The sequence below is a fragment of the Gouania willdenowi genome, chromosome 17 (assembly GCF_900634775.1).
Source record: "Gouania willdenowi chromosome 17, fGouWil2.1, whole genome shotgun sequence".
NCBI lineage: Eukaryota > Metazoa > Chordata > Actinopteri > Blenniiformes > Gobiesocidae > Gouania > Gouania willdenowi.
This window is the reverse complement of record NC_041060.1, coordinates 20,011,596-20,024,149: the sequence shown is the minus strand read 5'-3', so window position 1 is coordinate 20,024,149 and position 12,554 is coordinate 20,011,596. Positions and strand designations below refer to the sequence as shown.

The 12,554-nt window shown below is 37.4% G+C and overlaps 1 protein-coding gene across 1 annotated transcript; it reads left to right on the top strand.

Annotated features, from left to right (window-relative positions):
- Positions 1 to 3,570: 3,570 nt before the first annotated feature.
- Positions 3,571 to 9,693, top strand: LOC114479434 (zinc finger protein 27-like). Its single transcript, XM_028473102.1, has 4 exons — positions 3,571 to 3,939; positions 5,587 to 5,660; positions 6,168 to 6,261; positions 8,325 to 9,693. Exons 1-4 carry the CDS (start codon positions 3,732 to 3,734, stop codon positions 9,359 to 9,361), a joined length of 1,413 nt encoding a protein of 470 aa, XP_028328903.1. The 5' UTR covers positions 3,571 to 3,731; the 3' UTR covers positions 9,362 to 9,693.
- Positions 9,694 to 12,554: the final 2,861 nt, after the last annotated feature.

Below are 12,554 nucleotides of genomic sequence, written 5' to 3'. Positions count from 1 at the left end.
ATGTTTACAGTCATGGCCAAAAATATCAGAGAATGCACCACTTCTCCCAAAATTGTTGAAATAACAAATGCATTGGTATTCACATGTTCATTTCTTTTGTTTGCATTGGAACAACACAAAAAAGCAGAGGAAAAAAAGCCAAATCTGATATGATTCCACACAAGACATTTGGGGCACGATGTAGGGCCCAGTGTCAGAAAGCTGGGTCTCTGTCAGAGGTCATGGGTCCTCCAGCAGGACAATGACCCAAAGCACACTTCAAAAAGCACCCAGAAATAGCTTAACTATCATTGATGGTTACAGAAAGTGATTGATTTCAGTCATTTCTTCCAAAGGGTGTGCTACCAAATATTAAGTTGAGGGTGCCAATAATTTTGTCCAGTCCATTTTTGGAGTTCTGTGTCGAATGATCAGATTTGGCTTTTTTTTTCTGCTTTTTTGTGTTGTTCCAATGCGAACAAAAGAAATAAACATGTGAATACCAATGCATTTGCTCTTAAATGTTTTACTCTTTGTCACAATGCAGCCATTTTCTATAATCATTTAAGTTCACTTTCCCCCCCATTCATTTTTTATATTTATTTCTTTATTTAAGTAGTAATGAACATTAAAAAAAAATTAAATATGCCAGATTATAGCCAACGGCTAATTTCTATCTGTTGTCCCTAGAGAGGTTGATGTAATAAAATGTCACACTTAACAATGAGACATGGCAAGAGACAAAACAATATACAAAAGGATTACATACAGGACAAAGAACATAGGGATCATAAAATACAGTAACTTTTCATTTAAATGAAAAACAGGGATCAGAACAACTACAGTCTCAAGAGAATAGACAGGATGCTGTAGGGCATAGAAGAAGAAAAGCAGTTCACTTCCACATACTCAGAGTTGGTCAGTCACAGGAGTGCATACAATAAATTTACATTATTGAGTTTCATTATCATAATAATTTATTTAAAGTGCCACTGTGCATTGCAAATAGCCCTGAATTGCCTTTTAAGAAAAAAAAAAGTAATAATAATATTAATAATAATAACAATAAAAGTATATATATTTAAAGTGCTATAGTGCATTACACATAGCCCTAAGGTGCTTCTTTCTCTCATTTTTTTTAAATTTAAAGTGCTATCGTGCATCACACACAGCCCTAACGTACTTCCTTTTCTAATTTTGTTTATATAAAGTGCTAAAGTGTATTGCACATAGCCCTAAGGTGCTTCTTTCTCTGAGATTTTTATTTAAAGTGCAACAGCGCATTGCGCATAGCCCTAAGGTGCATTATAAAAACATTTGTTGAAATCACTTGTGGTCACAAGTCTGGTTTTTCCTGTCCTTATTGTCATCCCAGTTTATGTTGAAATCTCCTAATAACATGATTTCTTTCTTATGATTGCATGTATTTAGGACGAACTTTTTTGAGCAAATACAGCCATGAGACTTTTTGGAAATGATGCAACAACTTTTTCACACCTCGATTTGGGGAACCCCTGGCTGCCATTCTTCTTTGCAGATTCTTTCCAGTTCTGTCAGGTTGGATAGTGAACGTTGGTGGACAGCCATTTTTAGGTCTCTCCAGAGATGCTCAATAGGGCTTCAGTCAGGGCTCTGGCTGGGTGATTCAAGAACAGTTCCGAAGCCACTCCTTTGTTATTTTAGCCATGTGCTCAAGTCGTTGTTTTGTTAGAAGGTGAACCCTCGACTGCAGTCTGAGGTCCTGAACACTCTGGAAAAGGTTTTTGTCCAGGATATCTCTGCACTTTGCCGCATTCACGTTTAGTTTCAGTTGCAACCAGTCGTCCTGTCCCTGCAGCTGAAAAACACGAAGAAGCATAATGCTGCCACCACCATGCTTCACTGTTGGGATTGTGTTTAGGCAGGTGATTAACAGTGCCTGGTTTTCTCCACATATACTGCTTAGAATATTTCGGTCTCATCAGATAAGACAATTTTATTTCTCATGGTCTGGGAGTCCTTCATGTGTTTTTTTTTTTTTTTTGGCAAACTGAAGCGGAAGAGTAAATTACGGTTCTGGTCAAGTGAACAAACACTGTACAATTTTCTTTCAGTCAAAGACTAATCTGCAAAACACAGGTTCTTTATAAGGTTCATTTGCAAAAGCAGACAACTGACGTCTGTAGTCATGAAGTCCTTTGAGAGGCTGGTACTGAGCCACCTGAAGGACATCACAGGACCCCTGCTGGACCCCCTGCAGTTTGCCTATCGGGCAAACAGGTCTGTCGAGGATGCAGTCAACATGGAACTGAACTACATCCTGCATCACCTCGACTCCCCAGGGACCTACGCTAGGATCCTGTTTGTGGATTTCAGCTCTGCGTTCAACACCATCATCCCGGACATCCTTCACGAGAAACTCACCCAGCTCACAGTGCCGGCCTCCACCTGTCAGTGGATCACCAACTTCCTGACTGACAGGAAGCAGCAAGTAAGGCTGGGAAGTATCACATCCAGCACCCAGTCACTCAGCACTGGCGCCCCTCAGGGGTTTGTTCTCTCCCCACTTCTATTCTCCCTCTACACCAATGACTGCACCTCAGGGGACCCCTCTGTGAAACTCCTGAAGTTTGCAGACGACACCACCGTCATCGGTCTCATCCGGGACGGGGACAAGTCTGCCTTCAGACGGGAGGTGGAACAGCTGGCTCTCTGGTGCAGTCAGAACCATCTGGAGCTGAACCCGCTCAAGACTGTGGAGATGCAAGTGGACTTCAGAAGAAATCCCCCCCCACTCCCCTCCTTACCATTCTGAATAGAAAAGTGGCTACCGTGGACTCTTTCAGGTTCCTGGGATCCAGAATCTCACAGGACCTGAAGTGGTCCTCCCACATAGACACAACCAGGAAAAAGGCACAGCAGAGGATGTACTTCCTGCGACAGCTGAGGAAGTTCAACCTGCCCCAAGAGCTGCTGATAATGTTCTACACCTCCATCATTCAGTCTGTTCTGTGCACCTCCATCACTGTCTGGTTTGGATCTACAACCATTATCTTGTTATTTTATTTAGTTCTGCACATATTAGTCTAAATATTGTTTATATTTATTTTTATTTTTCTAGTTTATTGTTATTATTTAATGTTTACACTATTAGAGAGAGCACAGTTCACCAAGTCAAATTCCTCGTGTGTATAACATACATTCTTGGTCAATAAAGTTGTTTCTGATTCTGATTCTGTTTTTTTTGGTAGTTTTTCATTCTAAATTTTCAGCAAAGTTCTTTTTCTTATAATTTAGTTCAGGTGATATCAGTCAAATTAAAGTTGAAGGGCTATATTAGAAATTCTTATCTGCATTGAAAGCGATGTCACAGAATGGGTGTTCTGTCTGGGTGATTTATTAGTTTTCTGTTATTTGTAAACACAAAGAGTCAAATAAATGAATGAAATGTATTTTATCTACCAGTTATCTGATCTTTGATCATTCTCAGTCACTTCCTGGACTACTGAAGTCATGGCTGTATTTTTTTAGGATGATATCTTGTGCAGACTTGTAGCTGTAGTTCAGTGTTTCACCACCTTTCCTACTGCGGTTCTATTCCGGTGATTACGGTAAAACGAAACGGAAGACAGACAGCAGCTCCAACAAGGATCTGAAACATTTCGGCTTCGGTCGTTATCTCTCGTATTTTGTAGTGCGGAAGGACGTTTTTTTTTTTTAATTTATTTTTTTTTAAATGTAATTTATATGAGTTTTGTGTTGTACAGTTAAATATGACGTCACGCGTCCCGTTCCAAACACAGTTATCTTCAATAATGGAGGTTTTGGTGAAGGCTGCCGTGGCAGAAATCGCCAAACTGGTGGATGATAAATGCGCGTTTTTACATCTTGAAATCTCCCAAAAACAAAGCGAGAACGAGATGCTGAAAAGGAAACTGCTGACGATGGAGACCGAGCATTCACAGCTACAGCTTCGCTTCGGTAAGAGGCTCAGTTTACGTGTACTGTGGCCTATCACGTTCAGTTCGATCACTATCAGTGTCATATCAAAACAAGGCAATTGTTTACACTTCTGTACAGATTTAAAACACTTAATTATCGCTTAATATACCCTGTTGTTTACGGCTTAGACCCCCTATTTTGTTAAGACGCCTGAACAAACACATGCCAATGAATATGCGCATGCGCATTTATGCAAAAGCGAAGAGACATTTCTGCGTGACATCCGCCTCCTCTTTGCTTTGCTCACTTCATCACTTCCGGGTGGTAGCTTCAATTTAATATAAGATAGCCCTTATTAATGTGTTTGTTTTTTCATTCTTTTATCGATATCTATTTAATTTATAACTTAATTATAAAAATTAATTTATATAATATATATATATATATATTTTCAAAGTAAAATATATATATATATATATTTATTTTTTTTCAAAGTAAAATATATATATATATTTTTTTTTTTTCAAAGTAAAATATATATATATATTTTTTACTTTGTTTTTCAATACAAACAATATAGACAAAATCCGATATCAAAATAAAACAAAATACAGACATAAGACTGAGCAAATATAAAAAGAAGTTAAGAAACAAAGGGTAATTTCAACCTGAAATGTAAGTGACAACAGTAAGGACAGGAAAACAAACAATTGTCAATCATAGAAAAGTTATAAATTAAATAGAAATTGATAAAATAATAGATTTAAACATATTGCAAATTTAGCACATCTTCAGATTGTCTTATACAAATGATTCACAGGTTTTTGATTTATTGGAATTTTAATTTAATTTGAATTTAATTTGAATTGTGTTCTTATGCGAACAGTCAATGCAAGAATGGCATTTTTTTTAAACATCAGTTTTTCTTTTATGGAGCCAATAAATCATTGTTAAAACTGTCTAGATTCCTTTTTTTTTTTTTTTTTTTTCGTATTTTGCCCTTTATAACTAAATCTTTGACAGCCGTTTGAAATGGGCTTTTCCATGCTAAAAAGCTGCTTGCTTGTTTTACCTAAACTGCTATGCCTCCTACTTTAAAAGTAGATTATCCTTTATGATAAAAGCATAAATCACCAATGAGGAGCTAAGTTGAATGATTAAACACAAATCATCTTTCCAGTGCAACACAGAAACCAACTTCCTCTTCCAGACTTTCAAAAATAAAAGTCTGTGATAGAGGCTGTGAATTTATAACTAACAGATAAATAAAACTTCACTTTGCATCCTGCTATACGTTACATTTGTTTAAAAAAGTGTATCCACTGAATGATTATTTTTTTAAATAAGAACTGATTTTTTCATTCATTCGCCACAGACTACATGTTACCTCTCGTCACACAGTAAGTGTTTTATCTTTACATACAGTAGGTGGTTCTAGGAATAAAGTGGATACTAGAAATGGGGAAGAGCTTTGATTTTGTCTTTGTAGATCCAAGATATGAAATATGAATAAATCAATTGTAAGTGTGACTAGAAGTCTGATGGAAATAGAGAAGAAGGTTTCATATTTTTTTGTTGGTTTAGAAATAGTTAATACAGTTTGGAAATATTCAAGATATGCGTCTTTATATGATATGTGGTTTTAAACCAAGTTGTTTCTAAAATGATTTTAATGTTTTTACTCAGAAACCCACTTGAACAGAGGAACTGATGGAACTAACGCGGAGGGCAGCTGCACGAGTCCAACAGGAAATATTAAGGTCTGTATTTTGCTTCTATTGCAAAAAAAAATGATAATTTAACTTATATTGAATTGTTTGTCATATTGGGTGCAAAATAAATGAATAGAAAATCTCATTTTAGGCTTACCCGAGCCTGTCTGTCACTGCTGTTAGATAGAAACATGAATAAACGTGAATACATCTTTGCATGTAACCACCTCTATCTGATTAAATTGAGTCAATCAGATTGGGTTCTTTTAAAAAAAATAAAATAAAATGAAATAACTCCTACTCTGCACCATAGAACAATCTATGAACTCAAATGCAAGACTGTGAAACAATCAATTAGTCATAATTTAGTATTATTACTACATTATTAACAAATATTATTTAGTATTGTACAGAGTAGAAATATATGATATTTGGCCCGAAACAGAGTCAAAAACTGAGGTACAGGCTCAATGGTGGAACCATATCTCTGATCCTATGATGAGATGAAATCATGTGTGTCTAAAACACACCTAACAGACATAGTGTGTTCTGAAGTTTCCAGATGACGAAGATGGAACCCTGCCTTTCACAATTAAAGAGGAGAGTCCTGATGAGGCCTTGTGGCTCAGGGAACCTGCTGCACCCGTTGGTGAGTTCTGCTTTATCACGTTTCACTTGGTGCTCAATCTTGTTTAGGGACCTCCAGCTACAGGTTTTAATTCTACCGTAATTAAATTAAAATGCGTAGATTTTGAAAAGTAAGAGTGTCCAGTAGGAGTAATACATTACAGATTAATGTATCATTTCTAGGTTAACGGCCATATGTCCAAAGGGCCATATTTGGGGAGTTACCGCTCTCTACGGTAGAACAAAACACAACTTTTTTTCTAAGTATGATATATAAGAAGTAGGGGTGTTGAAAAAAAATTTATTCGGCGATATCACAATATTATGTCGCGCACGATTCTCGGATCTATTCAAAATGCATCCATATCAGTTTTTCTTTTTTTTTTTTAACCTTTTTTTTTTAACCTTTATTTAACAAAATTTATCAAAAACGCACAATTGTCATATTTACTTCATAACATTTGTTTATGTCATATTTGGTACCAAAATGTTTACAATGATGAGACATATCTTCAACACAACAATTTGGGTCATTTATAACTCTAGTTTTTTGCCATCAGATGACAAAAAGTGACAAGATAACATATTTGGACTTTGGGAATCATTTTGCGCAAGATTGTCCATAACATTGTCAATATTCACGACAGAGTATTGTTTAATGTCTGAAAATCATCCCAATCCATTCCCCAAGCTCATGAAATAATACTTTTGCAAGAAGAAACAAGTATTGCGTGAATATAGTCCCTTAACTAACATTACCCCCTTACTTTCCGACATAATCGAAAATACTCTGACATGTATATTGACGATGTTATGGACAATCTTGCGCAACAATAAATGCAAAGTCAAAATGTTTTTGACTGTTAATTTGTCACTTTTTGTCATCTGACGGCCAAAATAGATTTCAAAGCGACCCAAATTGTTTTGTTGAAGATATGTCTCATCAATGGCCATGGTTACATAATGTTTTTTAATTTGGAATTAGTTATTTAGAATTAAATCATTCGGAATTAAAGTGTTTTGCTTCGGGAAACAAGAACTAATCACCGGTAAAAAGCCCAGTAAAACTCTGGAAAACAATCACCAGGAATAAATATTTGATAGTAGCTCTAACAACTGGTAAAATGATAAACTGGTGATATTACAGCCTGTGAATGCAGTACGGGATGCATTTACTCCGCCTCAGGGTCCTAGTGCCAGCCAGTTGGTGAAGCCTGTTCCATTTACCGAGGTCCGTATGAGTTTAATAAGTCTGTGTGAAAGTCTGCATGTTTATGCCTCCGTCCATCCACTCTTTTCATTATATCCATGTCTTTTAAGGCTCTTATTAAATAGTCTAGGCTGGAGTCCTGGCCGCCGCCATCTTGGATTATGTCATCACCAGTGTGTCATCACGCAAGCGCAAAACGATCCAAATTAACTTAAAGCGGCTTTAACCAAGTAAAGTGTTTACACGAAAGAGGAATTATCTAATTCGGAATTAAAAATGAAATAAACCAGCCACTTAATTCGGAATTAACTTTAATTCGGAATTAACTTTAATTCGGAATTAAATTATCATTAGGAATGATGTGTTTACAAGGTCAGGTTAAAGAGGAATCAACTTTTATTCTGCTTCAAAGAGGAATTAAAGCTCCCATGTAAACGTGGTCACTGTGGACATTTTTGATATCAAACATGAAATTAAAAAAACATTTTGAAATATATTTATTTGATAATTCTGTGTTTTTGGTAAATTGCGAAAATCGTCCCCAGGGTATATCACTAAAATGCGCTCAGAAACATCCCTGCTACCAATTCCAGACACCACACCTCACTTCTTATACTGTAAATCACATTTTAGAAAATACAGTTGTGTTTGGTTCTACCATGGGGAGGGGTATCCATTTTTTTTCTGATGCTGGCCACAGAATATTACGCTTGTGATTTGGATGGCTATTATGGTGCTTATTGGATTCTGATGTCCAAACTAATTTGAGTTCATGAATAGAAGTTTGAGCATGAGTTACATTAGCTCGTTGACTTGTTTCTTCCCATGAGTTAAACAGACACATACTGACACCTCCTGAATGATGTCATTCATAGATCCGCCTCTACAGTACCATGACACAACCGACAACCAGCAGTTCGAGAACCACCCATTAACTCATTCAGGGCTCACTAGGCAGAAGTCCCCAGATTTCAGTAACTTATACAACTCTGCTCAGCGTACAGTGGAAGTCAACGGGCTTCAATTTACGGTCAAGACGGAGAAAGATGACGACCAACTGTCAGTCGTAGAAGAAAAGTGTCATCACAACGTGGGAAAGCAGAATCAACATGCAGCTGACTTTTCCTTCAATGAAAGAGAAAATCAGCTGTGGTCCACCATCATTGAAGTGAATGACATTGAAGCTGGTTTTCCTGACTTTAACAGCGTAGTCGAGGAGTATTCCAACACGTTTTCAAGTCATCCGGATGCAAACAGAGAATCTAACGCTGGGTATAAGCAGTCTAATGTTCCGCACTTGCCATCGTCGCGGCCTTGCAACGTTTACAGCAGTGAGTATGACAAAGAAGTTGCCCAGTCGTCCAGTTTTCAGCCCAAGCCACAGGTTGGTCTGTCCCACCAGGACAAGCTGAAGGAGCAAATGTACTTGCAGAGAAACTCGCTGCATTTAGCTCAAATGAGACAATCAGGTGACTGCTGTGAAAGGCAGAGTAGTGCTGCAGACGTAGCAACCGCTACTCATCCACAGACGAACCTTCACCACCAAAACTCACTGAAACATCAGCCCGGGATGGCCAGAGGTCCCTTCATTTGCTCGCACTGTGGTAAGACTTTCAGCCGCGTGCACCAGCTGAAGCTGCACCAGAAATGTCACAAAAGAAAGCGAACATTCTGGTGCACGGTGTGCGGGAAGAGCTTCCAGTGCTCGTCCCACCTCAGCATCCACCACCGCACGCACACCGGGGAGAAGCCGTTCGGCTGCGGACAGTGCGGGAAGAGGTTCACGCAGCAGAGCAGCCTGAGGGTCCACCAGCGTACGCACAGCGGGGAAAGACCCTACAGCTGTGCACAGTGCGGTAAAACCTTCATCCTCATGCACCATTTAAAACGGCACCATATCATTCACTCATAGAGCTCAGCTACAGACAACGATGAATGGAGACAAATGTCCCACTGAAACCAAATGTAATGCCAGTAAACCAAACTGTTCTTAAAGAGTAACTAAACCCCAAAACCCCCTTTTTTTTCTGCTGAATACAAATATATTTGGGTATGAAGTAGTGCTGTTGGTTGATCCTGGTCCAACTCAACATTTTAGCCAATATATTTCAATTTTAGCCTATTTAGTTGTAAAATATCAGAGTGACTGCCCTCTATGGGTAGAAACCTGGCTATTACAAGTGACTATTGGCTGAGAACAAGATCATGTGATGTTTTTAGCCCCGCCCCCTTTTATATAAACTAGCACCTGTGGGCTCCACAATCTGTGGTAAGTAGGTTGGATTGAGAGGAGTGAATAGAGAGGTATATTGAGTAATGAGTAGCTAGTTAGCATAGCATATATTGTTCTTTGGAGATTTTACAGTATAGACTGGGCGTGTCTTAACTGCTCCAGGAGCCCCACCCATAATCAAGGAATTTTTTGAATTTCCCTCCCAGTAGCAGGTCAGGAGAAAGCAGGGGTTTAGTTACTCTTTAAATAGGATATTTACTCACTATTAACCCTCCTATTATCCTTGGGGTCAATTTGACCCCATTCAATTGTTGTCATTCATAAAATAATAGTTGACATTTTTTTTTCTGCCTAATATTTCATAAATGTTCCTAATTTGATGGGTTCAATAGATTAAACATACAATTATGGTGATGATATTTTTTCAATGTGCCGAATGCAAACAGGTAAATATAATTTTGGCTCTTACCTGACCCATAGACGTATAGATGAGCCCTTGTAATGTTCCGCGATGCACGTGCAGGAAAATAAGAGGCGTGGCTTCTGGTAGATTGCAGAGGAAGTGAAGCTGGTTTAGGGCGGGAGATGGAGACGCCCTCTCAGAAACTCCTCATATCAGCTTTAATGTTGTCAGTAAATTTGATGATTTGGGTGAAAACTATTCAAGATAAATGAATTGTAATTGAAAAGTTTGGTCTGATGGTGGCGCTAGAGAATAGGTCAATGTATCATTATCAAGGTCTTATTTACTGTATGTATTCAACAAATATACAAAGTGCCTGGCACAAAAACTTTAAAGTTTCTGAAAATTATTTTCTGGAGGTAAATATCCATGGGGTCAAATTGACCCCAAGGGTAAAATGTGTCAATTTTAATATTTGAGGATAATAGGAGGGTTAATATACGTTTTTAGACACTGTTGCAGTTTCACCGTTTCACATCCGTCTGACTACATCACATACATTGACCACTGTTCACTGACAGAGTTATACTCCACAACTGATGCAGTTTTGTCTCTTTTGTTTGATCATACTGTCAAATAATCAAGTATTTCCATTAAGGCTGGGCGACATGGACCAAAATTCACATCTCAATATTTTTTTCTTAAAATTGTAATACAGTATACGATATAAATCTCGATAAAGTCTTTCCAGGAAGACAATTCTGGGTTAAATTTGTGTTAAAAAATGACAACGAAGCACATTTATTAACAAACGTCTGCACAATAAGTCCCACTTTAGGCCTTTTTCTCCTATAAGGGACAGCATGTGTGAGTGAGTTCTGTAGTGTGGCTTATTTAGAGGAAGGGCTGCATTAGGACACACTCAATAATCCCTCATAAACCAAGTATTTTAATCCAAAACTAAGGTATGAAATAAAAATACAGGCATTATTGTAATTTTCTATATCGCCAAACATATAAATCTCGATATATTGCTCAGGCCTAATTTCCATTTTCTGACTTCATGGCTCACCATTAAAACAGGAAGTGTAGCCTTATAGTTTTACTGGAGTGGCCTGCTGGTAAATTACTCTACCAGTCTGTGTTGTTTGAAGATGCTGTTCATAGATAAACAACTGCAGATGTGATCATAAAGCGATAATTATGTTTAAAGGGTAATGGATTATCAGTTTGTTTACTATGCAGAATCTACTTTATGTATTTATAGAAAATGGGAAACTAAATGATGCTTTTGTGCATTGAGTCCTACCTTGTAACCAGCAGTGGTAATTTATGGTCTGATGGCTGAATCCAGCCCCTTAGTGTTGTTTTTTTTTTATTTATTTTTTTCATTTTCTTGTATTTCTTTAATTTACATTATTCCAATTCAATTCATGTTCAAATTTGATGTGCACTTTCTGTGATTCCTTGGTGTTCCCAGCAGATGGCGGTGTAGTGGCAACAGCCTATGGGACATGACATGACTTCTGATGCACATTGGTAATACTGTATTTATGTAGTATCTTTTTAAAAACACAATAATGGTGATTAGTAAAATGATACATGCAAGCACTGAGCCTTATCTACATGTCAACTAAACATAAAAAAAAAGCAATTAAAGCCTATTTATTTATTTATTCCTCAGTCCTAAGGTAAAATACAAGTTGGCACATGTGAATGAGCTGACGTATGTTTGACTTTTTGTGCTTATTACTCCTCATTATTACGAATTTAATCTGCTGATATATGCACTTAAAGTCATGCCAAATGCTTACAAATACACACTTCAATTCACAGACAAACTCGGTGTGGTTTGCAAACATAAAACATCATTTAAAAAACGAATGCGTTACGCTTGCAAATAAGAAACGTACCCATCAAACAAATCAAGCCTGTTTTACACAACGGAACATGTCTTTAATTACAAAAAACATATTCTAGTAGAAGGTAAAATTATGTTTATGTACAAACCAAATATCCTTGAGGTACAAAACAGGATATTTGTGTGTAAATCTGCATGGTGCAAAATTAGTGTCATGTGACAGTGGAAAGGCAAAGCAATATGTATAGTGCATTTCATAACTACATAGGGAGATTCATGCCTTGTTTATGAAAGGCTTCATTCAGATACTAAAAGTGTATGCTATCATTTTCTCTATTTATGTACCACATCGGAAGCACAAAGTGCACACTCTACCTTAAATGTAAGTGCGGGTGTTGCACTATTTTACGCAACAATTGATTTCAGAGAACGTGTTTCTCCTCATTATGCTGTGTAATAAACAAAGTTGTAAAGAAAAACCACTGTGAGTGTGTTTATTGTTGTAATCGTTTGAATCCCAACCCTCTGATGTACCACAGTACAGGAACCCAAGAGGTGAAAAGTTAACTTAATTATCTTTAAGGTCCTTGTGTTGCATGGCTGAATCA